Raw genomic sequence first — 27,278 nt, 5'->3', positions numbered from 1 at the left:
AATGTCTGGGAAAATCTGGATGTATGGCAGCCCATGCCGCTTTTGCTGATGTTTCATAAAAATAGCTCTGGGGGCAGAACTAGAAAAAGCTCAACGACTTTGGCCAAAAATACCCCTGCTTGAAATATGGCAACCCTAATTTTTACAAAAAGCAGAATGTTGTTTATTTCCAGAATATGCAAGAAGCGGGGGAACCACTTCTGAGTGGGAGTGTTCTAGGTGTCTGATTTCCTTGCAACCTTATAAACACTATGTTTTTCTTTAAGTCAGGGGTGGAGGAAACTTTTCCAGCACAAGGGCCACCTTACCTTTGGGTTAGCCTTCCAAGGGCCACATGCCAGTGCTGAGTAGGGCCAGAGCTAAAGTGGTTGGAGCAGCCAATGTATATTTTACCTTTGCACAACTAGGCTGGTTTCTACATTCACCCACATGCCAGCAAGCAAGAGGCATTGTTGTGCATTCCAGCCAGGAAAACAGACCCAAGCAGGGTGCAAATCAAGGAGGGAGAGGGGTGTGGCCTGGGCAAAGGGGGTGTGGCTGAGGAGGGGCTTGGTGTGGGGAGAGTTCCAGGAGAGAACCAGAGAGGCATAGATGGCCTCATTTGGCCCCTGGGCTTGAGGTTGCCCACACCTGGCTTGGGATAGTGAAAGATGATTATTTATTTCTTATTAATTGCCTTCCGCAATAAAACAAAAAACACCCGAAGAAAACAGTTAGAAAAAGCATGGAAAAGAACAGGAAGCAAATAGGAAAACGATAATATGGGTATGTAAGGGGCACTGGGGGAGGAAGAGGAGTGTGGGGGGAGCGCATTGCCCCTGGCAGCACAATCCCTGTGGTGTGCCATCGCGGCTGCCCCCCCGCCTGCGCTGGGCGCCACGCCCCCACAGGCGATGCGCGACATGCCCCCAGGACACGCGCCAGCCCCGCCCCCGCCTGCTCTTTGCCCCCCCTGCTCTCTGCCCCCCCGGTGCCGGAGCATGAAGTGCCGCCACTGGTAAGGGGTGCTAGTGTCTAAATCAGGTACCCCCAAACCCGGCCCTCCAGCTGTTTTGGGACTACAATTCCCACTATCCCTGGGCACTGGTCCTGTTAGCTAGGGATGATGGGAGTTGTAGTCTCAAAACATCTGGAGGGCCGTGTTTGGGGATGCCTGGAAATCAATTGTTATCGCGCCTGGGGGCTCCTACCAGCAGGACCTGCTGAGCTGGGGGCTGAGCACGAAGAAAGTTCATGCCAGCCGGACCTCAGGTTTGCAACGGGCAGGTGGGTTTCAAGGTCACGCTCCTTGCTTTCAGTGAAACTGGTGCAGTTTTTAAAACGGAAGGCAAAACAAAACACCTTTCTCTGTAAGGAACTTTGCCCTGTGCTCAATTTGCAAATAAAACAGGAACTGAACCAAGCAAAAGAGATTACTGTCAGAAAGAGCGTCATAAGCCTACTGGAGTCTCTCTCTCTTGTCCCTTGCAAGCAGATGCCCCTGGAATGTTCAAGCTGTCCAGGTAAGTGGTTTGTTTGTTTCATTTACAGCTCACCTTTTCCTCCAAGGAGCTCAAGATGGCATACATGGTTCCCCCCTCCCCTTTTCATCCCCTCAACAACCCTGAGAGGGAGATGAGGTTGAGAGGCAGCGCCTGAGCACTGTCCCCCAGTGAGCTTTGTGGCTGAGTGGGGACTTGAACCCCTGTTTCCTGGGTTCCTAACAGTGGCGTAGCGTGGGTTGTCAGCACCCGGGGCAAGGCAAGTAATTTGCACCCCCTACCCCATGGATTTGCGCCCCTAACCCTAACCCCCAGATGTTGTGCCCGGTGCAGCCGGCCCCCCCTGCACCCCCCACGCCACGCCACTGGTTCCTAATAATCCGGCGCTCTAACCACTGCCTGCCCTGTGGAACGCCCTCCCACCAGATGTCAATGAGATAAATAACTATGCAACTTTTAGAAGACCCCTGAAGGCAGCCCTGCATGGGGAAGTTCTGAACCTTGGGTGTTTTATTATATTTTTATAACTGGGTAACAATTGGCAGAGCAGACTACAAGGTGCAATGGTGCCACCCCAAATTCCTACCTCGACTGGAAGGGGATTTGGGCAGGTGAAGGAGCAGCAGGGTCTCCTCTCTCGTTTGCATTCAGAGTTAGGGATGTCATGGTCTGCCCAACCCCATCTTTTTCAACCCATCCAAATTTCAGCCCCACATATCTGAAGAAGCAGATATGTCACCTTCACCCAGACCATTGGTTGTGTGGGCATTTTCTTGCCTGTTGCATTGCTGTTCTTGGCTGCTGTTTTGATACTGTCTTTATCGGTTAGTTTCGTGGTTTTGCTTCATGATGCCAATATGCCTCATGCCTGTTTTAGTTGTGGCACTTTTGAATTCTGCTCTGGCAGTTCTTTTTCTCTGGCCAGGGGCGCCGACTTATAAAAAATATTGGGGGGGGGCCCATACCGGGGTCCTGCTGCTGGTTCGCTCGGGTAGCCGGGAGAACGCAGTTCGAGGTGGCGGTGTTGGGGAGAGACCCTCGCTCAGGGCGCCACTAGACTTGGCGGCCGGCGGCCTATCTGGGGGGTTTTGGAGTGTATTTCGGCGGAGCGATTGGGGAGGAGGGGGCTTGTTGCCGGATTCTTCAGCTGACCGGAGATCCGCTGCTGGGGGGTCCCTGGGCCGAGTTGTGAGCACGGCCTGCTGAAGGGAGATTCAGCCGATTGCACGACGGGGACGGCCGGGGCTCTACGGCTAGGGCGCGCGGCTGGCTGGCTGGCGAGGGAGCAGGTGGGGAGGAGGCGGGGGTCCCCACTCTCTTAGGAAACGCACCCGCGCGCCCGATTGCCACGAAGTCCGAAGGGTGCGTGTGTGGAATTAAAAAGCAAAAACGAGATATGGGCAGGGCAGGCAAAGAGTTTTCTGCAAGAGGATGGAGCCATGATAAAATGGGCTCAGGATATTGGGTATAACATCATGTTTGAGGACTGGGAAAGGTTATGGACCACCGGAATGAAATTCACGGCATGTAATGCCTTGAAGGAAAATATTATGAAAATGATTTATAGGTGGTACATGACCCCAGTCAAGCTTGCAAAAATATATCACCTGTCTGATAATAAATGTTGGAAATGTAAGGAGGCTGAAGGGACATTCTTTCACCTCTGGTGGACTTGTCCAAAAGTGAAGGCCTTCTGGGAAATGATCTATAATGAGTTAAAAAAGGTATTTAAGTATACCTTTCCCAAGAAACCAGAGGCCTTCCTCTTGGGCATTGTTGGCCAGAAAGTGTTAAAGAAGGATAGAACTTTCTTTATGTATGCAACTACAGCATCAAGAATACTTATCGCAAAATATTGGAAGACACAAGATTTGCCCACACTGGAAGAGTGGCAGACGCAATTGATGGACTACATGGAACTGGCTGAAATGACTGGCAGAATCCGAGATTTGGGAGAAGAAACAACGGAAGAGGACTGGAAAAAATTTAAGGACTATTTACAAAAACAATATAAGTTGTATGAATGTTAAAAATTTACACGATTCGGAAACTATAGCTTCAGCAATTAGATTTGGGAAACAGGAAATTATATTTTAAGTAAGAAAAGGTCAAAATCTAAGGTACTATGTTTAATTTAAGATATAAGTAACTGATGAAAAGTATGTTAAATTTAGAGGTATAGTATTTGAAAAGTACAAAATAAGGTACGAAACAAGGTAATAATTTGCTGATATCTTTATTATAAAGAATGCAGGGTAAGGGAGATGCGAGGAAGTCCAGTTAGTTATATAAAAAATGTGTTGAATGGTTGGTTTTCTTTTCTTCTTTTTCTTTTTTTCTTTTTCTTGTTCTTTTACTTTTTTCTTCAGTGTATGTTTCTAACTTTGTATTTGAAAACTTAATAAAATATTTATAAAAAAAAGAAGAAGAGAAAATCCTTTCGCTTTTCTGGGGCGCAGGGAAGTCTCAGAGCCGGAGGTTGGGGAAGGGACCCCCTTTGCTCTGCCCTCTTCTCCCGTCTTAGATTCGCATGGGGGTCCCCGCCCGAGCTTGCCTGGCCACCGGGCCACACAAGGGCCGTGCTCTACGCAGCGCACCTTGCTAGCCGCGCAGCTGTCCTCCGCAGCTGCGGAGCGGCCCTGCGCCGGTGCCCAGCCCCTCTGGGCGCCCGCTGCGCTGCCAATGACAAGCGGGCGACGTCGCGGGCGGGGAAGGCGTCGCTTTCTTTCCCGATCCTTCATCCTCCCAGTCTTCCAGCCCTTTTTTGGGTTGGAAGCTCGTCTCGTTCGCCCTTCTCCTTTCTTCACCCTGCGCGCAATTTTCCTCCCTCGTCTCCCTCCTCATTTCTCCTTCCTTCCTGACTGACTGACTGACGGGCTTGGGCTCGGGCTCAGGCTCGGGCTCCGGGTCGGGCTCGGGCAGCCACAGCGTCGGCGGTGTTGGCGATCGGCGGCGCGGGGGGATGGCCCTCCCGGGGGAGCCGGCGCTGCTCAATGGGGTTGCCAAGGAGACAGGCCGGCCGCCCCCCTCCCCCGGCCTGGCGCCCCCCGCCGCGCCGGTGCCCGTTATCGAGCTGGTGCGCGCCGGGCGCCCTATAAAAGGCGCGGACGCGCCCACCGCCGCCCGAGATTATTGGGGGGGCTGAGCCCCCCCAAACGAATTTTTGAGGGGGCTCGGGCCCCCTCAGGCCCCATGGAGTCGGCGCCTATGTCTCTGGCTGTACTCAGTACTGACACCTTTTTTTTTCCTAGAAAAAAAAACCTCCACTGGTTAAAAATGTGGCACTGACCGTAACATCTTCATGGTGAGTACCAGTACTGTTTTTTTCCAGAAGAAAAGCGCTGTTCTGCGACCGTTCAGTGAAGGTCAGGTTTAAGATGGGCCAGCAGGGATGGGTGGGGGAATTCCTTAATCCATCCAAGTCAGAAGTGATGGTAAGGAATATGCTGAGTCATGTGTAGAAGGTATTGGTAAAGGTAAAGGTAAAGGTAAAGGTAAAGAGACCATTAGGTTCAGTCGTGACCGACTCTGGGGTTGAGGCGCTCATCTCGCTTTATTGGCTGAGGGAGCCAGCATACAGCTTCCGAGTCATGTGGCCAGCATGACTAAGCCACTTCTGGTGAACCAGAGCAGCGCACGGAAACACCGTTTACCTTCCTGCTGGAACGGTACCTATTTATCTACTTGCACTTTGACGTGCTTTCAAACTGCTAGGTTGGATGGAGCAGGGACTGAGCAATGGGAGCTCACCCCGTCGTGGGGATTCGAACCACCGACCTTCTGATCGGCAAGCCCTAGGCTCTGTGGTTTAACTCACAGTGCCACCCACGTCCCGTGTAGAAGGTGACACCCTGCAAACGTCTGATTGGTCCCCACTCCTGGACATCATATGGATTGGAATGAAAAATTAGCAGGCATGAACTTGGCAGTTAGGCTGTCCCCATCGTGTGAAGCTGGCGGCAGACAGTTGTCATCCTGGGCCTAAGAGGCCTCAGACGCATGCTGGGTCTTAGTAATCACAACGTATTTTTCTCAGCGTTCACAGACTGACCATTTAATTATCTGTTCTTGGATCTTTTCAGGTATTGACATCAAGCTGGCAGGTTGATAGTTACCTGTCTTCTTTTCCCCCTTTTTTGACGATGAGGACAACATTTGCCTGCCTCCAGTCTGCAGGGACCTCACTTGTTCTCTAAGAATTCTCAAAGATTATAGACAGAGGCTCTGAGAATATACCCACAAGCTGCTTTGGTTCCCTTGGGTGCAGCTCATCAGGCCCTGGAGATTTGAATTCTTTTAAAATAGCTCAGTGTTCACTTACTACCCCCTTTCCTATCTTGGGCTGCAGCTCCTTCCTTGCATTGTTTATGCTGTTATTGCCAGGTTGGGTACTGCTAACCCTCCAACATTTCTCTGATGAAAACAGGGACATCCCATTCCATAAGGAAAATTTTACTATTTATACCCCACACATCTTACTAGGTTGCCCCGGCCACTCTGGGCAGCTTCCAACACATATAAAAACATAATAAAACCACTTAAACGTTAAAACAAACTTCCTTATACAGGATTGCCTTCAAACAGCTCGGGGGTTAGATAACTCCATGCCCTCCAACATTTCTCCAATGAAAATAGGGACATTCTAAGGAAAAGCGGGACATTCCGGGATCAAATCAGAAACCAGGATGACTTCTCTAAATCAGGGACGTCCTTGGAAAATAGGGACATTTGGAGGGTCTGGAAGGCAGATGCAAAGTACCGTGTTTTTCGCTCTATAAGACGCACCAGACCACAAGACACACCTAGTTTTTGGAGGAGGAAAACAAGAAAAAATATATTCTGAATCTCAGAAGCCAGAACAGCAACAAGGATAGCTACGCAGTGAAAGCAGCAATCCCTCTTGCTGTTCTGGCTTCTGGGATAGCTGCACAGCCTGAATTTGCTCCATAAGACGCACACACATTTCCCCTTACTTTTTAGGAAGGAAAAAGTGAGTCTTATAGAGCAAAAAATACGGTAGGTGTTGAGCAGTTTCCTCTGTCGCCCAGCAGCATTTCTCTGTCTTCTCCACATTGAGGATCTACTAATTTGCTTGTTCTTCCTCTTTCTTCGAACATAGCCAAATAAACCTTTTAATACTATTTTTAACCTCTCTTGCAAGCCTGGCCTCATTCTGGACTTTTCCCCTCCTGACCTCCCTGCAGCTGTTGGCTGCTTCAGTATACTCTTCCTTCGTGATTCCCCCTTTCTTCCATTTCTTATACATGCCCTTCTTAAATCTCAGCTCCTTATGCATTACCTTTAAATCAGACTTGGACCAGACCGCCCTTCAAAGAGTGGGCTGTCCTCTGTAAAGTAGGTGCTGACCTGACCCATTGGTGGACCACGGCACATGACCGGAAAGTTGGTCAACATTGGATGAGTCATGGCTTCTCTTTATCCCTGTGTAGAAATCTCAAGGGTCACCTCACTGCTTTCCCCACAGTTGCCCACCCTGCTGTCTCAAGCAGGGGACCGCAGGTGGATCCAATTAGACCACCTCCAGTATTTGGACGCAGGGCTCTCTCTCGTGGGCTTGCTGAGCCAGGCCTGGTGGCCTTTGTTCTGAGCTTTGTCAGAGGCATTTTGAAGCAGCAAGAGCTGCATTATGAAACCAGATTTGAGACAGGATTTGCATGCCTATCTTGCAATTTCCATCCAGTCACCAGCCTTCCTCAATGGTCACACCATCCTTTCACCAAGGAAAGTCCAATCTGCGTGCAGACACGTTGCGCCATTGCCTCAAAACTGAATTTCCCACTTTCATCTTTGCCTTTAACGCATGCCTGGGGGCACATCTATGCTATCAGTTTAAAATTGTTCTAACCGCCCTGGTTTCCTCGAAGAAACCAGGTGACTGCAGTTTCCTAGGCTGGGTGTGTGGAGATAAGCAACTGCACCACAGCCATGCAATTCTCTGCACAGAGCTATGGTTCCCAAGAACCACAAGAGAGCCAGTGTGGTGTAGTGGTTAAGAGTGGCAGACTTGTAATCTGATGAACTGGGTTCACGTCTCCGCTCCTCCACATGCAGCTGCTGGGTGACCTTGGGCTAGGCACACTTCTCTCAGCCCCACTCACCTCACAGAGTGTTTGTTGTGGGGGAGGAAGGGAAAGGAGAACGTAAGCCACTTTGAGACTCCTTAGGGTAGTGATGTCAAATCCAAACTCCTCCTCCTCCTCCTCCTCCTCCTCCTCCTCCTCCTCCTCCTCCTCCTCTTCTTCTTCTTCTTCTTCTTCTTCTTCTTCTTCTTCTTCTTCTTCACAAGTGTAGTATGCCAAAATCCTTCTATGCTGTTTCTTTTCCACAACCAAGGCAAGTGGGATGGAATGTTTTTTCTTGCCTGCTTCGAAATGGCATTTGGACTATCCTGCCCCCTCTTTCCCTCCCACTCCCAGTTACATCTCCCCTCCTCCTGGGCCAGCCCACCCATAAGGTGGGGACAGGTAGCTGCCTTGGGCACAGGTGGCATCTCCCCTTGGGCACCTCACCGCCTCTGCTGCTGGTGCAGAAATGGTTCCAGAAGCAGTGCCAGCTTTTGGCAAGATCTCGCTGGAAGCTGCCACCATGCAACCCAGGCAGGGGAGACTGTGGTGGTGGTGCCGGGGAGCCCACGGAGGCACTGCCTCTTTGGCTGCTGCCCCCCCCCAAATTAGCATACCGTAGAGTTCTGGTGCTCTAAATTCAGGAGGTGGTTGCAGCTAGCAACCCACTGGACTAATCCATGGTGGATTTAATTCTGATGGTAAAGGTAGGGAACTTAGATGCCCATTTAAGCTGTGGTTCTCAGCAACTTGGATTCAGAGGCATGATGCCTTTGGCAGTGGCAACTGAATATCTCCCATTGTGGCTAGTAGCCTTTGACAGCCCTCTCCTCTGTGAATTTGTCTAATTCTCTTTTAAAGCCATCTATGCTAGCAGACAGGGTTCCTTCCTGTGGGAGTGCGTTCCATAGTTCCTTATGCACCACATTCTTTTATCTGCCCTGAATCTTCCAACATTCGGCTGCATTGGGTGTTCCTGAATAATGGTGTTATGAGGGAGAGCTGTCCATTTATTCCCACCCCCTGCTTCCAGCTACTTGCTGCCTGGGGCACAAGCCTATGGCACATATTAGCATGTGGCAATTTGCATCTTGGGCTAGTCACACTTCTCTGAAGTCTCTCAGCCCCACTCACCTCACAGAGTGTTTGTTGTGGGGGGAGGAAGGGAAAGGAGATTGTGAGCCACTTTGGGACTCCTTAGGGTAGTGATAAAGCGGGATATCAAATCCAAACTCCTCTTCTTCTTCTTGCAGCTTGTGCTCGGGGTTTTTTTACGGCTAGATGCCTCTGAGCCAACTGAGATGGCTAGTGGCTGGAATTTCCCAGGCATGGCACTTTTGCAGTGTGTGTGTGTGTATGTGTGAGCAAACCTTTTTAAAGGGTCAGGAGAACCAGGATTTGACAATGCCCGAAATTCAGAGGGAAGAGCATTAGTGAAAGTGGCCAGGGTTACTGCATTGAATTTCCTTTTCTTTAAATCCCGCCCCCCCAGCTTATTACATTAATATTCCAATCCTCCCTCCGCAAAGAGTTTAAGGCTGGCAAACATGTTTCTCTGCTCTGACCTATTTTATCCTCACAACAACTCTCCGCTGTGGGTTAGGTAGAAAGACTGGCCTGAGAACAACCAGCAAACATCATGGCTGAACAGGAGATTTGAACCAACATCCTAACCATGGGTAGGCAAACTAAGGCCCGGGGGCCAGACCTGGTCCCAATCGCCTTCTAAATCTGGCCTGTGGACAGTCCAGGAATCAGCATGTTTTTACATGAGTAGAATGTGTCCTTTTATTTAGAATGCACCTCAGGGTTATTTGTGGGGTGCAGGAATTCATTCTTCTTCTTTTTTCAAAATATAGTAAGGCCCCCCACAAGGTCTAAGGGACAGAGTACTGGCTCCCTGCTGAAAAAGTTTACTGACCTCTTTCCTAACCAATACACCACAATGGGTTCTACTATATTTTATCTACCCAGAGTGAAGCTAATGTCAAGCTTCAGTTGTGATATCTTGAGATTTCATATATGATAGAAGGGGGAAATGCCAGAGAAAGCCATCTTCCCCCACCTCCTCCTCCTGCTTGCAAAAGACGTTTTGCAGAGACTTCTGCTTTTCTGGTTCCTGTCTATTATTTCCCCTTCTGTGTTTAGCAGAATTCTCATCGAGGGTCAGGACCACAGGCGGAAAGACAGAGGCAACCAGGAGGTGCATCTCTCGCTGCAAGTCGAAACGGACAGGTCAGGAGAAATTCTGGGTCTGGACAGGGAATTGTAGTGTGTAACACCATACATTTAAAGCACATCCCCCCGCCCCCTCAAATACTGTGAATGGTCCTTTTTTTTTAAAAAAGCTGCTCTGAATTGTAAGAGGCAAGCTACCATTCCTTGGGGCAGAAAATGTGCTTAAGATGTGTTTTAAAGGCATGGTGCATACACCGTCCAAAATGTCTTAGTTGTCTTTACTTTGAACCCCACCCAAAGCGGTAAAGGTTCACAAGAAGAGGTTTAGTAAGCAGATGTTTGGGAGGTTCTTTTGAGGGTTGGTGAGCAGAGCCAACCCTACTATTGGGCAGGGTGAGGGAGCTGCTTCAGGCGGAAAGCTCATTTAAGGTGTTGTGTCAAAATAACTTGCTTTGCTTTTGGTACTATGCATGTGTGTGTGCGCGCGCGCGCCATTTCCTGCTCCACCTCAAGCACCAAAATGTCTTGGGCTTGCCCTGGTTTTGAAGAAGGCTTTTTTCTCTCTCTTTCTCTCCCAATCTCAGTGAAAGGAGCAAAAGAGGCTGTTTTCCCCCAGGGCGACTATTGCAGAACAAAACACAGCCAAGAGTAGGAGGGTCCTGGGACGGGTCGTTCTCCTGTTTCTTGCATTTATTATGCAGGTGCAACAACACACAACAAAGAGCTCATCCGGACTAGCATTTGCACTGTGTTTCTAGGCTCAGGTCTTTGCTTTCAAGTTCGCTGCTGGAGCACTCCCCCTGGTTTCTCTCAGTGTCTCGTTTCCCCAGTCTTTAGTTCTCCACATTTCCACATCATTGAGGGCTTATCCTCCCCTTCAAGCTGCTATTTGCCTCACAAGGGCGACAAATAGCAACCAGAGATCAGCAACCAGAGATGAGGAATGAGGAACAACATGGAGGGAGACAGAGGGAAGTAACATGGACAGAGACAGCTGCCTTTCCTTGATGATGCTGGGGTCCCCATCTATTTCAGGGGACCCTATCGACTGTTTTGAAACAGAGATCTCCTGGATCACATGTCATTTGGCCATTGGATGAAGAGATTAGTTAAATATGAGCTCTTTGAATATGTCTAGAAGAAGAAGAAGAGTTTGGATTTGATATCCCGCTTTATCACTACCCGAAGGAGTCTCAAAGCGGCTAACGTTCTCCTTTCCCTTCCTCCCCCACAACAAACACTCTGTGAAGTGAGTGGGGCTGAGAGACTTCAGAGAAGTGTGACTGGCCCAAGGTCACCCAGCAGCTGCATGTGGAGGAGCGGAGATGCAAACCCGGTTCCCCAGATTACGAGTCTATCGCTCTTAACCACTACACCACACTAGAGATGTGTATGTTTAAAATGTTCGTTGACGAAAGTGGAATGCGAAAGTGGATGCGACAAATGCAAAAGTGGATGCTGCAACTATTAAAATTGACTTAAATACAGAAAGTATAAATAATCTGGGACAAAAGGTGAATACCAATACAGAAACCATCCAGAAATTGATACAGGAATCTACTTTGATACCGCAGACTGCGGTGGAAGCCAGGGAGAAAGCCGTTGCTGCTGAATGTAAAGTAACACAACTGGAGAGAGAGAGAGTCCCAGCCCTACAGAGGCAACTTGATGAACATAAGTTGACGCTTGCTATGATTGAACTTAAAGAAAAACAGACGAATCTGAGGATCAGAGCCCTACCTGAATTGGAGAAGGAAAGCTTGACAGACTTTCTCACACAGGAATTTGCTGACTTTTGGGACTTGGACTTGGGTCAAGAAGAGTTTAGAATTGTGAGGGCCTTCAGACGTGGAAGAGGAGGGAAAAAAGAGAAGAATAGCATAAGAGACTGCTTGATCACCCTTCGAACTAAAGAAGAGAGAGATAGAATTTTGGGTTGGCACTATCAGAAGAACCTAGAAGTACAACAGTCAAGAGTGGAAATTTTTAAAGACGTCCCGAAATAACTTTTGGATCTTAGGTCTAACTATGGAGATATTGTTGCCCTGCTGAGAAGGAATAAAATCATCTTTAGGTGGGAGTTTCCCCAAGGTCTATCCTTCAGTTTCAAAGGAAGGAAAATAAAAATAAGATCAGTAGAAGATAAAGTAAAGTTTTTGTATAAATACGAAGAAGATCTGCAGAAGGGACTTGGAAAAGAGCCAAGAGCATCGGATAGAAGATCATTAGATAGAGGACTAGAGCAAAGAGCATCGGATAGAAGATCACCAAATAGGGGAATATTGGATATATCAGCATTATCCTTTGGATTGGATCTCCCAGTGAACGTGTCACCACCACCACCAATGGAAGACACAAGATTTACCCACCCGGGAAGAATGCCAGATGAAGTTGATGGACTATATAGAACTGGTGGAAATGACTGGCAGAATCTGAGACCAGGGAGAAGAGTCGGTGGAAGAAGACTGGAAAAAGTTTAAAGACTATTTACAGAAATACTGTAAAATTAATGAATGTTAGAAAAATGTTGGAATGAAGTTATATGGCTTTAGTAGAAATGTTATAAGGAATTAAGTATAACTAGATTAATAGAGCATTAAAGGAAAAAATAAGGTTAGAATGTGTTAAGATAATTATAGGATAGAAAACAGAGGAAGATGGAAAGGAATTGCTGAAACAATTAACAGAAGGGGAATACAAAAAGGGAGGTGTGAGGAGGTCGTTGAAATAAGTGAATGAAAGATAAGATACTGAAATTGTTTGATGTGTTTTAAACGGTTTTTGTTTTGTTAGTTTAATGTGTTAGTGTTATGTAGTGTTTTTGTATTGTATTGTATTGTTCTTTTTTCCCTCCTTTTTTTCCTTTGTAGTGTTTAAATTGTTGGAAAAGTAATAAATATTATTTTCAAAAAAAAATAAAAATAAAATGTTCGTTGACATTGAAACTGTGCATCCTGACTGAATAGCTTCTGGATCCCAAACGGAATCAAGCTTTTCTGGGTCAATCTAGAATTGGTCCAGAGCTGGTCAGGGTAGCCCTGGATCACCCGGGAGGGGGGCGATTGTGTCCTTCTTCCTCTTCAGTCTTCTCCTTCTTCCTCACTCATTGTTGTCCAAAAAACACAAACAAGCAGCTGCACTTGGCTCTTCAGCTTGGATTCCACAGCAGCCTTCTCATCAGGGTGTGAGCTACCTCATGTATTTGACTCCACTGGTGCCTGTGCAAAGTGACTGGCTCCACTCAGTGTGTGTGTGTGTGTGTGTGTGTGTGTGTGTGTGTCAGTACAGAGACTCCCTCAGCTGTCCCACACCCCCTCATGAAAAAGCTTCCTGAGCTCATATGCTAGTAGAGGGCAGGATCAGAGAATCAGCTGGTCCGCCACTGGGCCTGGTGCCTGATGCCAGCTCCCCACAGAGCACATCCTTGGGGAATCCTGCCATTTTGCATTCTGTGGACATGACCAGCGTAGCTGTCACCGAGACAGGAGCGCAAGCATGCTGGGAATGTTAGAAATGGGGAAACTGAGGCTGGGGCTGGTGGCCCTTGCGAGCCTGGCGTCTGAGCTCATGCTAGACTGTGGCGTTGGAATGAGAGACTTTGTGGCTAATGCTGCTTCCACATTTTGATTCTTTCTGAAACTATGGGTTCTGAGTATCTTCCCTGCTTCAGCCAGCGCTGCTCACTTAGTGCCTCATGCTTCTCTTCTCTTCTTTCTTTGCCCCAGAGCTCCATCCTCAGAAAGAAGCCCCCAGTTCAAAAAAGATACCAAGAGGCAGAAGGACAATACAACTCATGAACCTTCCCTGGGGGATGAAGAACCCAGCCTCATCGATGGCGACGGTGACATTGTTGATCCTTGCCTTTCTCTGCAAAGGTAGATCTGGTTCATGACAACACTGGGGAACCTTCAGCCTTTCCAGATATTGTTAGACTCTAGATGTTATCAGCCCCAGCCAGCTCAGCTCAAGGAAGATGGGAGCTGGAGTCCCTCAACTTTAGAAGGCACACATTTTCTCCACCCTTGGTGTACAGAATGAGAAAATGTGTTCCTCTGAGTCTTACTTTCCAAGAGGGAAGGACCAAGGCTGAGTTTGGAAACTGACTACTTGTGATGAAAGGGCTGGTGCCGTGCTGTTTTTATTGTAGCATCTGTATATTTTAAAGTGTGTGTTTGTGTGTATATAGCTTTAATGTTTAATTGTTTTTAATTATTGGGTTTTTAAAAATGTTTTTAGCTGTTCTTATTTTTATCTCTATGCCAACATGAGTCCCTGTCAGGAAAAAGGTGGGGAATGATTGAATGAAGAATTGCAAAAAACAACAACCCCAAGTTAAACCCAAGCATCTCCACAAACTGAAGAAGAATCTGAAGAAGAAAACTGAAGAAGTATCTGAAGAAGTGTGCATGCACACGAAAGCTCATACCAAGAACTAACTTAGTTGGTCTTTAAGGTGCTACTGGAAGGAATTTTTTTATCTCCACAAACTGGGAGAGGTTTCTGTCTGGGACACTGGAAAGGCATGACCCATCAGAGTAAATCTAGATGGACCAGTGGATGGTCTCAGCATAAGGCAGCTTCTGATCAGGTCCAGGTTTTGGGTGGTCCTTGATCAAGACACCCTCCACGCATGCCCCTTCCTCACAGAGTCTCCCTCCTCACTGCAGGAGCTCCAGAGGGTTCTTATCATTGAGTCCCTACTGGGATAAGGGCTCTTGACAGACACCCAACCATGCCACCTCTTGCGGCCAGCCCTGCTTCTTATGTACCTCCTAGGTTTTGCTCACTTCATGGTTTATTTTAAGAGTGAAGAATTTGAAAACTTAGAAATGATGAGTCCTGAGTAGAAATGGCAGGAAGAGCTCCAGCATGAGGCCTAAGGAGCACCGGAATATCCCTGGGTTCAGGGTCCTTGGTCAGGGGGCTTGAGAGCACCTTCCTCCTTCTGACTGAGAGTGCGTGTGGCAGCTGCTAGACACTCACACCTGAATGTCCTCCTCCTTCTTGCCCTGGCCCAGGAAACGCTTCCCCCTGAGGTCCTGCTACTGTGGTGGGTGGTTGGGAAGTCCTGGGACTGGAGACCCACCACAATCCCCAGGTGCCGCTGCTCCAGACAACCCTTGATGTTTTGGTGCTGTTGACTGTGCAGAATGTTCTTCTCAAGGTGTACAGTATGCTGGCAAGAGGGTCAGCTGCAAAACTGGTCTTCACTAAGCCCACAAACCAGTGAACACCTTCCTTCTTTCCTTTGGCAGGTCTGCAGAGTCAATTCCCAGGATTTGATCTTAAAGCGCTAGAGGCTGTCACCGTGCAGAGAGGTCTCTGTGTTCACATTCCCTGCAACTTCACTTATCCCACTTCTGAGGATCGGTATCCTGAGGAATTATATGTCTACTGGATTAAGGACGATGGTGCTAGGTCCTATATTCACAACAAATGGCACTCAAATGTTGGTAGTGTTGTTGCCAGTAGTGACAAGGATCAAAGCATTGCCTCATTTGCTGGGAATCGTTTCCAGTTGACTAGAAATCCATCAGAAGGTGACTGTTCCTTTAGCATCAATGATGTTAAGTTTGAGGATGAAGGGCAGTACTATTTTCGAATTGAGAAAGGAACCTTAAAATTCAGCTATCGTGTTTCTTTTATTTTACCACGTGTTTCTGTGACAGGTAAGAGGTTTCCTACTTCTTTATTTGCTCCCTCATTCCCTGTTTTGTGCTCTTTCATGCTGTAAAGGGGGGAAAGGCTCTGCCTACAAATATGCCTAGACCTCTGGACATTATGCTGATGTGAAAGGGACAGGAGGTACAAGTGCTCCATGCTTCCTGTTCCTCTCCATTGTTGTAACGTCAAAATTAGATCATTTGCATCTCCAAATGTCTGAATACTTTACACAGCTCACTAGAGGGAAGAACTCTCTCATGGATTCTATGCTGACAGTCTGGAGAAACAGGAAACTGGAGGCATTTTCACCTTCACTTCCAGCTGCATCCCATCACCTGCTTCTTCTCCTTCCCCCAGCATCTCTCCACAGCTTCCTCAATGGCAGGAGAAGCAGAGAGGTATTCTCTTGCCACCTTTGAAATCAGCCTCAGTGCAGATCTGGAACATCGTCCTAATCCACTGCACCCTGAATTCTAGGACCAGAGGGTGCTTTGGGTGGGGGACATTTCTTTCGTTCATGGGCCTCATTCCAGGGGCCACATGCAAGTGGTGGGCAGGGCCAGAGGCACACATGGACGGAGCCTCTAGCAGATGTGGGCAGAGCAACAGGTGTGCCTCTTATCTTTGTCCAGGCCTCAAACTCAGGTCACTTTCCCATAGCTGACTGGTTTTAAGGTGAGTGCACAGTGGGTTGAGGGGCAGGGATAAAATTAGGGGCACTTTGCTTCTCCCCTGTTTCTCCTGCTGCTGTTCTGCACAGAGCTAAGCCTTGATTTGGCTAAGTATGGAGGTGGAGAACCTTCCCCTTGCTGGTGTGGGGCAGGTGGTTTTACAGGAGATTAAGCCTCAGCTTAATGTCTGAGCCACAAACAAACCATGAGCAGTTAGCTAAAAAGCAAGCCTATGCTACAGCTCATGGTTTCTTTTGGAGAGAAACAAATCTTGAACCTGAGTTTAGATCAGTGGTTCCCAGTTAGGAGTCCATGGACCCCTGGGGGTCTGCAGAATACACACAGGGCCTCTGCAGCCCCATCCCTTGCCTTTCCCCCAACTCATTTTTTTGTCATTTTTGCATGGTAATTCACAAATTTTATGGTCTGTTTTAGCACTGTCTCGGAGCAGCTTTTTTTAGTCAGCAGGAAAGCAGCAGCCACAGTGGATGTGCTTCTTCACTGGCTGCCCCCCTGATTTTGGCTTGATGCATCCCCACCCCCTCAAACCATGCAGTTGGGGTGACTCCACTTCCTCTCCTCCCCCCAGCCATCCAATCTCTGTGGCTGCTCTTTCCCTCATCCCCATGCCCAATCTCCAATTTCAGACATTGTGATATATCAGAACATGGTGATGTTTAGCTGCTGATATATCACAATGTTGAATACCAGATATCTCTCAGCCCTAGTCTGTTTGTTTTTTTAGTACACCTAAAATGCTTTGCTTATTAAAGGCTACCCCACATTTTGTTCAAAAAATTGCTTTGCAGAAGTAACTACCATAGAGTTATCAAAATGTTCAAAAGTAGGGGGACTGTGGCTTGGCTTTTGGAAAATAGGGGGTCCTTAGTAATTAGTTAATTGGGAACCACTGGTTTAGATTAACATTCTGCCAAGCCATGGCTTAGCTCTTGGCAACATGGCAGAAGCAAAACACCTTTGATTTGGGTCCCCTGCACCAGCACAGTGTGCATTCACCTTCAAACAATAGTTCATCTAGGGTTAAGGTGATATGCAAGCCAGGCTTGTGTCGGCTACATGGCATTCAGGTAAATGTCAGCTGTTTCTACATGGTCATCCACCTCTTTCCATCCAGGCACAGTTCAACAACCCATTCCAGGAAGAAGGTGTGTGCGTGGAGGGGGTGGGGAGTGTGGCCAGGGGAGTTCTGGATTTGTTCCATGTCTCCTAGGTGGAATCTACACACATATAAAAAAACGCTGAGGAATTATTATTTTTTAGTGTCACATTTGTATATTGCACTTTGCAACACACTTGAAACATTTTATTTGCAACAGTATAGCTGAGCCCCTAGAAATTGCCCTCTCCAAGCTCCTCACCCCACGGCAAAAGATATGCAGACCTGCTTCCTATTCCCCTGTATGCAAGTGAGCAATTTGGGTGGGTGGCCATTTGCTTCAGAAAAAATAGTTCAAGGGTTAAGTGACCCCTTCTCAGCCTGCGCTCCTCTTTTGATGAAAGACAGATCCCTCCTGTGGCTGCCGCATTAAAGGTGTCATTTCCCCCCTCTTTTCTTCCTTGTCTCCCAAATCACATCTGGCTTCATCCTCCAATTTCAGGATCATGTTCAGCAGCATAGAGGCAGCCATCAAGATTTCTCTCTCTCCAGGCTGAGTCCACAGTGGGCAGAAACATTGACCAAAATTGGTAGAGAAAGCAGACCATTGCATGGGGAATCAGTCTACTAAGGGAGAGACACAAAGTTATTGTTAAAGGACAAACGAAAGAATGGCAGGATTTGCCACAAAGTGGGGGGTAAAGTAGTGCTGGTGACCATCCATAATTCAGGACTCCTGTGTCCTGTTCCCTAGTTACTTTAGTCTGTGAATTTTCTTCTGATCCCATCCTGGGGACTTTTGTTTTCTCAGAGCTGGCAGAGAAGCCAAAAATCCTGAACTTATCAGAGGTGGTTTTGGGGAAGAGCGTCACCCTCATCTGCCAGGCGCCAGGGACCTGCCCATGGAAAAAATCATGGAGCCGGCCTCAGATCTCATGGAGTAATTTGCCAGGAGCAGCAACTGCACAGAACCATCAGCACAGCAATGGGAGCTGGACCTTTGCTTCTGGCTTCACCTTCACACCCACTTTGCAGGATCAAGGCAGAGCCCTCACTTGCCATGTCTATTACCCCGCAGTTAGGAGAACAGTTGAGAATACAATCTCTCTTGAAGTGGTCTGTGAGTAGCTCCCATAGCTCAGTACTGCTCCCCCCTCCCATGAATGGCCAACAGTTCTTTCTAGCCCATGCAAGCTAATTTACTCTTTTCATGCTCCCCTCACTGTTTTCTTATGTTTCAGACCCACCTCAGGACATCAGAATCACAAGGCCTGGACACCCTGGTGAGATACAAAACTCTTTAGTGTTTTTGCATATCCCCATCCTCACTGAGCTCTGCTGGGCAGCCAATAGCTGCTCAGGGATCTCAGAGTGGGGATTGTGCAGGAGGAAGGGTTTTAGAGATGGCTGGGAGTTGGGGCAGAGCCCAGGATGGTGGTTTGGGGCGGGGGAGGAGTTGAAGACAAACTGGATGGTAACAGGGAGGGGCTGGGCTCAGTGGGTCTTTCCAGCAGCCATGCCATGCACACATCTTTGCACCCGAACCAAAATTCACTCCCCACCCTCCCTTCAGGCTCTTGACCTGGGTCTCTTCTTTTAATTGCCGTGGGTTTTCTATTTAATAGGACTGTTTTATTGCCTATTTCAATTGTGGGTGTTTATATTTTAATGTTTGTGTAACTGGTTTTTGTACTTTGTAAGCCATTTAGAATCCGATGTTGGCATTAAGTGGTGTATTAAAGTGGAATGAGAAGGAAAAGAAAGGGGCCCAAGTCTTCCCAGTGGAAGGCAAAACAGTGGATATTATTATTATTATTATTATTATTATTATTATTATTATTATTATTCTCTTGCCAGTTGAACTTGCAGAGAAATGAGGGGATCATCTCTCTTTTTGCAAAACTATGGCCCAAAGCTGTCTTGAACCCATTATAATTAATAATCATTGTAAAGATTTGAATCCCCACTTCTGCAGACCTGGTGCCAACCATCCTTCTTCAAAATACACAGGAACATCTCAACACTGAATGAGGATTCCTTAGCATCAGGCATCCCAGGACCAATTGTGATCCAATTGCATTTCTCTTACAGATTTCTCCGCACAGAAAGAAAAGCTGGTGGTCCGAGAAGGTGACACCGTCAGCCTGCTTTGTGAAGCTCAAGGCAAACCTATTCCCTCCGTGACATGGCTGAAGAACAACAAGACCCTAAACAACCATATGCAGGGCAGTAAAGAAACTCTTCAACTGTCCAGCATTAAATCAGAGGATGCTGGGATGTATCAATGTCAGGCAGAGAATCTACACGGCTCAATCAGGAAGAATATTTCAGTGATTGTGCAATGTAAGAGATGGGGAGCGGGAAGTTCCTTGGGGCATTAACCTGGGAAACTCTATTGTATGCTAAGTGGCTTGACCTGCAACTAATACCAGCATGCTTCCACTAAGGGGACCTCTGCAAATATACACAGCTGTGGCTGCATTGTGCAGTGTGTCAGCCTAGTAGTGTGAGATGCAGCTTTTGACAGCTTCATCACAAGTTCAGGAACCCCATGATGAGCTTACATATTTGCAGAAGCTTTCTAAGAAGTTAGTTTCAGGATGCATAAATGCAGCCCCAGGGGCAAAACCACAAATTCCAAGTCACTGAACATACCAGTAACTCTTGTCTGAAATTTGTGGAAGTATCTTCATTCACCAGGAGAGGGCATATTTATGCAACCTCTCATCAGAATGACAGCTCTCTAATATTAAATGCAAAGGCCAAACTTAGAAGTTTCTGTTCACATATCTGTCCTGCCATAAAGCAGGATATGTAGGATGTGGCTTTGATGTTTCAGAAGAAAAGGTCTGTGTGGACAATGGAGGAGATTGGCTGGATGTCCCTTTCCCACTGCCCATCTTCTGTTGCTTCAAGACCTTTTTGTCTAATGAGCATCTCATGAAGGAATATCCCCAGGTGGCAATGGTCTCACTGTTTGCTACCTGGAGATGCAGAACATAGTTCCTTTGCTTATCCAATGACAAGGATGCCATAAGGATGCTGCTTGTGGGGACCTAAGCCGTTTTGCAAAGTAATTTCTCTTCCCCTTCTTTGGTACCATGTGATAGCCTCATAGGTGGGCCTTGTGTTTAGCTGTTGGGGTGTTGCACAGTCCAATACTCTGATATTCATTTGGCAAACTGAGAATCTGCATTGTCTTTTTTATGAGCAATTTTCTGGTCATCATGGTGTGTTTGTGTGTGTATACAGTGCTTTTTTAATTTTTAGGGGTACTCTCTTTCCCCTACTAATATTGAAATACTGCCAAACTTAGATTCACAAAATGTTTAGGGGTATGGCATCCCCCTGCATCCCCCCAGAAAACCCCCCACTCTTTCTCTCTCTCTCTCTCTCTCTCTGTGTGTGTGTGTGTGTAGCTTAGAAAAGGATTTATGCCCTTCTTCTTTCTCTATTCCCCTCTGTTTCCTTTTTCAAAAAATGCAATAATCTGATTAGCAATGACGACGCTAATAGGAACAGAATAAAGTAAACATTTGACAAGCAGAATGTCACTGGCTAAGTTTTACTCCGAGTAAAGGTAAAGGTAAAGGGACCCCTGACCATTAGGTCCAGTCGTGACCGACTCTGGGGTTGCGGTGCTCATCTCGCTTTATTGGCCGAGGGAGCCAGCGTACAGCTTCCGGGTCATGTGGCCAGCATGACTAAGCCACTTCTGGCGAACCAGAGCAGCGCACGGAAACGCCGTTTACCTTCCCGCTGGAGCGGTACCTATTTATCTACTTGCACTTTGACGTGCTTTCAAACTGCTAGGTTGGCAGGAGCTGGGACCAAGCAACGGGAGCTCACCCCGTTGCAGGGATTCGAACCGCCGACCTTCTGATCGGCAAGTCCTAGGCTCTGTGGTTTAACCCACAGCGCCACCTGCGTCCCTTTTACTCCGAGTAGATCCATTGAAATCAATGGACTTTAGGCATGTTAATTCATGTCAATGAGTCTACTCTGTGACAGATTAGCACTGGGATACAACCCCAAATCCACTGAGATTATGGACAATAGAGGGCAGACCTGGCTCTGAATAGGAGGTAAAAGACGCAGTCTAGATTGCAGTCTCAACAGGGCAGTGTTTTTGTGTCAAAATATGGTGCTTTTTCATCTTGCTCTGTCTGCTCTGTGTACACTGGGCAGGGGAAGGGCACTTTCCTGGACGGTCATTGCTGACCCTACCTTTCCAGCGGACAGTACAGGTTGATCCGTTGGGGTGAACGGGACACTGATCCACCAACCTCAGTCCACTCTTAGGCAGCCCCTACTGGCTGCCTTCTTACTTACAACCAGCCTAAGGGGTGTCCCGGGCTGCCAGCTTTCTCCTCCTTGGTCTCCATTTTACCCTTCTAGAGCTCAGCAGGGCAGACGAGAATAGCAATATAGCTGGATTTAGTTGGCTCTACCTGTCTCTGGCTCCACCTCTCATTGCTTCTGGATCTGCTTGCCATTGGTGGTCTCCCTCCCTTCCAGCTAGCCGGTCCCAGTGCCACCAGAAGGCCCTTTCTTGCACAGCAACGGGCCTCTCATTCACCCATGTAAAGGCTCTTCTCTTGTTGATTCAACATTGATATGTCTGTTCCAGATCGCCCAAGGACAATGACGTTCAATGTCACCCATGCACACAGGAGGGACCCAGCACTAGCTCGAGGTACCAGACAGTTTTAGGGTGCAAAAGTCAGCGCACGGATCCTTTCTCCTCTGGAGGATAAGGCTGGCTTCAGCGGGGCAGCTGCTGTTTCCCAGACATGACGGCACTTTCCTGTGATTACAGGTTGCCCCAGGGAAGTAGCCAGTGGCTCCCAGTTGACGGTTCAGGAAGGCAACTTATTGCGGCTGCTCTGCAAGGCCGATAGCAACCCTGCAGCCACTACGAGCTGGTTCAAGGAAGGCAGGGCCTTGGAGAAGCTGCCAGATGACTGGTTGGAGCTGGTCAATGTGAAAGCAGAGGATCAGGGTGACTACAGGTGCCAGGCTCAGAACGCCATAGCTTCTGCTGAGGGATTTCTCCACCTCCTTGTGGAATGTGAGTGAGGGAGTCAGGGTTTGGGTCAACCACTGGGACTCCCTGCTGCAGGGGAAATGTTAAGGGTGCTGATCCCCCATGCTACAGGACACCCCTTGTCCTCTGCTGGGCTGCATTTGAGGTTCAGTGTGAAAACACCAAGTGAGATTTATATCCCACCCAAATAGCTGCCTAGAGTAGTGCTCCTATTTAGGGAGGCCAACTCCCTTTTTCATTAAGGGGTTCTACTAGCAGAATGGGCAGAAGAAACCCATTCAGTGCCTCTTTTGCTATTGTTGCTGCCCCGTGACTGGAAAAGCCCAGGCCACATTGTTTGTGGTGGATTCTCCTTCCTTGGAGGCTGGGTGGCCATCTGTCATGGCTGTTTTAGTTGAGATTCTTGCATTGCAGGGGGTTGGACTAGATGACCCTTGGCATCCCCTCCAACACTAAAATGCTATGAGACACAGCTCTTAAGTTCTTGCAAAGCATTCCTGTAAATTCTGTTTTTATTTTCAAACTGGACACAAGGGGGAAAGAAACTCCTTGCCTTCTGAACCAAGCTGAAGCAGGATTTTACCTTATTCAACAGAGTAGGGAACTAGGGTGGCAGCAGTGTCTGCTTCTGGCTGCCTCTAGTGGATGAATTGTGGTATTGCAGCTGGTGCAGTCATTAGCTAGATCGGAATGTGTTCTTCACCTTGGCTACTTGGTTCTCTGCAGATGCCCCCAAGCTCAGCAAAACTCCCCAGAAAAACACTACCTGTTGGCGTAAGGACAATGACATCCTCTGCAACTGTTCCCTGCACTCCAAGCCTCGACCTCAGATCCATTGGCAAGTGGGCGGGATGACTGTAGCTGAGAACACCAGCACGGCAGACCTGAAAGTCTCTTCGTCAGTCCAGAAGAATGAGGTCACCAGCTCCCTAATTTGGACAGGTGGCCCAGATGGTGACCTCAGCATCATCTGTCTTGGGAACAATTCTCTGGGAGTCTACACCATGCAATTCCTCCTTGGTTCCTTGAAAACAGGTGAGACTCCACCAGATTGAGAAATCCTGACTTTTGCAGCCCTGCTGATATTGGAAAACCCCAAAGAGGTTGGAGTCATGCACCCTGATTCTAAAGTACATTTAATTACAAGTGAACCTCATTTATTTCTGCAGGGGATTGCCAGAATGGTGTCTCTACCCATTTCACCCTTACTGAAAAATGATGCCAATTAAAACTAGCATCTTAATTTTTGCATTTATTTTACCTGTTTGTGTTTAAACCACCTGGAGATGTTTAAAAATAAAATGAGCAGCAAATGATGATCATTGTCATCATCATCATCATCATCATCATCATCAACATCATCTGCTTTTGGGAAATGAAGGAAGGAGGATGGGGACCAGGATTCATGATTTCCAATCCCAGTTTTCTTTGAGATCTTGGTTTATCATTGCAGGCGCAGGAAGCCATTCATCACTGCTCCTCTCTGGGCTGTGTGGGGCTTTGCTGGCAGCGGTTGTCTTCCTGCTCTGCCTGGGCCTGATCAAGTGAGTTTATCCTTCTCTGATCTCCCTCCCTCCATCTGGTTCTCAACAACAGGCCACTGTTCTGCTGGCCTGACCATTGAAACCACCTTCTGGCAGGCAACTTCTGTCAAACCTGAGAAGTCAAGCCTGGACAGCAAGCCTGGACAGCTCAGTTAGTTAGAGTTTGGGAAGGAATGGGAGATGCAAAGTTATTGTAGGGACGGATGACAGGAGATGACTTAGCCAGTGTGGTGTAGTGGTTAAGAGCGGTAGTCTCGTAATCTGGGGAACCGGGTTCGCGTCTCCGCTCCTCCACATGCAGCTGCTGGGTGACCTTGGGCCAGTCACACTTCTTTGAAGTCTCTCAGCCCCACTCACCTCACAGAGTGTTTGTTGTGGGGGAGGAAGGGAAAGGAGAATGTTAGCCGCTTTGAGACTCCTTAAAAGGGAGTGAAAGGCGGGATATCAAATCCAAACTCTTCTTCTTCTAGAATGAAACCAAAGCCATCAGGTTGTGTCCAACTAAGTTCTACTCAGTGGACCCACTGAAATGAATGAACCAACGTTGATCATATCGGTTGACTTTCAATAGGTCTACTCTGAGTAGGACCAGCACTGGCTTCAAGATATGAGTTTTGATGAGGGCTGTAGAGGAAGAGAGAGAAAGACCTGCATGCAGGTCTTCTAATCACAGGGGTGTATGAGAATCTTACCATGTTCTGGCCATTTTGATCTTAGGTTTTATAAGAAGAGGAAAGCAACTCCGAAGGCAGCCATCCCAGAAGCTATGGATTCTGCTAATTATGTAAACTCTGCCAATGGTGGGCAGCAGAGAGCCAACAACCTCAGCCTGATCTATAGCAACTTTTTACCTCAGGTATGCATCCAATGTAGCTTTGCTCTTCTGCTCTTAGGCCTCCTGAGGTAAGTTTTTTTTTGGGGGGGGAGGGGGTGCTTCAACACAGAGAGCAGGTGCACAAGATGTTTAAGTGCTTTAAAGGTATGTTGCAAAGGGGGGGTCTTTTTCACAACATCTCTCTTCCCTTTCAGGGTCAAAGATCACCCCATGTTGGCACGCCTAAAGCAGCTGGAGAGAGGACCCCGAAACCCAGGCAGATCCCCAGACCTCCCAGTCCGAGCGTTGAGGAACCAGATGAGGTTCACTACACAACTGTGGCATTCAAAAGCAAGGGACCTCCACCTCAAGTGGAGGAGTCTGTGGAATATTCAGAAATCAGACGGGAATAAAAACACACACCTTGTTTCCCAATAGGAGAACAATCACATCATGATGGAAAGGGGTTATTTGACTGACAAGAGGAGCTGGGTATGAAAAGTGAGCTGGACTTCAAGAATAAGCAAACTGGATTTAGTGTCCACCAAGTAAATTGTCTGGACAGGAGAAGCATTAGATATGCCGGATATGGAAAGGGTCTTCCATTTTAGTAAATCTGGTGTTTTTGACTTGTTTCTTTGTTTTTACGCAAGGAAGGAGGAACCAGAAGAAGGCAATGGCAGTGGGCATAGTTAACCAACTTACTCTGAATGAGGTAGACATCATCTGCTATCAACTACCTGCCTTTTTGTCTGTGAACATCTTCCCTCCTCAAAGTGATTGGCTGGACTGTTGTAGTGTCACAGAACGTTCCCTGCTCAGTAGGAAAAAACAGCACACCATCTTCTAAAGCAGCCTTCAGCAACCTGGTACCCTCTAGATGTTTTAAACTGCAGCTTACATCATCTGCCAGGATACATGGCCAATGGTCAAGGATGTTGGGACTTGTAGTCCAAAACATCTAGAGCGCAGCAAGTTGGGTAAAGTTGTTCTAAAGATTTTGTTTGAAAAGGTTAGGGGGGGGGGGAGCCTATGTTGTACAGCTCTATTTTTAAAAAAAGTATTTCCAGTACATCTCACTAACTCTTTTTTGCTCTGTGGCTCTTATTTATTTATTTGACGTGCTTGTATCCTGCCTTAATAAGGAGAAATAATTAATATGCTTTGTGCTTCTGTACAACAGCTGCCCTTTCTCTGTTTAGGATGGTCATCTCAATAGCCTTTCCATACCCCCAAAGCATTTTGCAGATTTCTTCCCGTGTAGCCATGAAACATTAGGTAAATAGGAGACTGCCACACAAAGCGCTGCTGAATTTTTTTTTGAAAGCCCGAGTCTGCCACTGGTTCCTTTCTCTCACACGCTTGCCTCAGGCTCAGTTTCTTTTGCTGGAGGGGCGGAATGCTTCTGGTAGATTCTGGAATATGCATTTCCCCCCTTGTAGAGCTCAAGGTTCATTTGCTGGTATTCAATAATTTTTTAAAAAAAATTAAAAATCTTTCACACATGTGGTATACACGCATGTCTCTGTATTTATGAATACTGTATGTTGTTTTCCTCCCCAAGCTGTTGGGGATCATAAATCTGATTCAGGCTCTCTTTATGGCGGCAACTCCTTAGATAGACTTTCCCTCCCTCGACCTTTCATTTCCTGTCTCATCCTATCTTCTCTAAGTGCTGCAGTGACATTTCTTCCTGAATGTACCGACTGCCCCCTCAAACAGAACTTGGCAAAGATTAAGCTTCTTAACCTTTTTCTGCCATTACTGTGACCCCCTTAGAGATAACACTGTCATTTTGACTCTGTCCTCTGCCATCTCTCAGGCAAGCAGTTTTGGGGGCTACTCTTTTTGAGGACTGTGAGAAATGGGGTGCACAAAAGCAGAGTGATGGGTATGCACTGGGGAAGGGGAGAGAAGGATAATATGGGGAAACACTTGAGGTGGTTGCATCTGATATGGTACTAGGGTAAAGTGGTGCGCTTGTTCCACTGGCAAAATATTTTGTGCCAGCAGAGCATCATTGTGGAAGAGAATGCTCAAGCTGGTAACTTTGCCACGCAATAGATCGTATGATCTGTTGCACAACAAGTTTACATTAGTGCCCCTTCTCTGCCATATTCCTCTCTTGCACAAAATTAAAACTTGCCCTCTCACTGCTAGCACAAGATTCCTTGCACTAGTGAACAGAGAACATTGTCCACAGTCCTTGGTTTACCAGGTCCCAGGTTGTCATGATGCACACACAACAATTTTGGAGCATGTTGCATTGTCTGGACTTGCAGGTGTGCAATTCAACACCATAGGGCTCTAAAACCTCCAACCAAGTAGCGGATGCAGGGGGAAAAAATAGTATGACTCAACAACTTACAGATGTTGCTGGATTCAGGGTCCCATCAAAGGTGATGAGAGCTTGCATCCAACAACATCTGGAGGGCCAAAGGTTCCTCATCCCTGATGTACAGATTTATTTTAATCAATTATATTTTAATAAGTTTCAACATTTTCAACAGATAGCACAAATTTCGTCTCTTCTCTTATTTTTGTCAACTTCCCACCCCTTTTCCCATGGAGTTTTTTCTCCCCTTGTGCTGTGCCCTATTTTCTATCTTATCATACCCACAAAATTATAATCTAATGACTTCTGTTTCTCATAGCTGAAATCCTGATTGTGAGTTCATT

The 27,278-nt window shown here is 47.3% G+C and overlaps 1 protein-coding gene across 6 annotated transcripts; it reads left to right on the top strand.

The window, feature by feature from the left end:
* The first annotated feature begins 1,465 nt into the window (after positions 1-1,465).
* LOC310711079 (sialic acid-binding Ig-like lectin 5) lies at positions 1,466-26,198 on the top strand. Of its 6 annotated transcripts, XM_083512550.1 has the most exons (14): positions 1,470-1,502; positions 4,733-4,785; positions 9,716-9,799; positions 13,468-13,617; positions 14,998-15,411; positions 18,006-18,314; positions 18,436-18,477; positions 19,286-19,537; positions 21,825-21,890; positions 22,014-22,265; positions 22,968-23,276; positions 23,695-23,785; positions 24,503-24,641; positions 24,815-26,198. In XM_083512550.1, exons 4-14 carry the CDS (start codon positions 13,536-13,538, stop codon positions 25,010-25,012), a joined length of 2,154 nt encoding a protein of 717 aa, XP_083368676.1. In that variant the 5' UTR covers positions 1,470-1,502; positions 4,733-4,785; positions 9,716-9,799; positions 13,468-13,535; the 3' UTR covers positions 25,013-26,198. The 6 variants fall into 6 exon arrangements, with proteins under 6 accessions (XP_083368673.1, XP_083368675.1, XP_083368678.1 ...); XM_083512547.1 differs by lacking the exon at positions 4,733-4,785 and having other exon boundaries at positions 1,466-1,502; XM_083512548.1 differs by lacking the exons at positions 1,470-1,502; positions 4,733-4,785 and adding an exon at positions 9,124-9,243 and having other exon boundaries at positions 9,713-9,799.
* The last annotated feature ends 1,080 nt before the right edge of the window (positions 26,199-27,278 follow it).

The sequence above is a fragment of the Podarcis liolepis genome (assembly GCF_965112155.1).
Source record: "Podarcis liolepis genome assembly, chromosome: 7".
NCBI lineage: Eukaryota > Metazoa > Chordata > Lepidosauria > Squamata > Lacertidae > Podarcis > Podarcis liolepis.
Note: the sequence above shows the minus strand (reverse complement) of the source record. Positions and strands in the feature narration are given on the sequence as shown.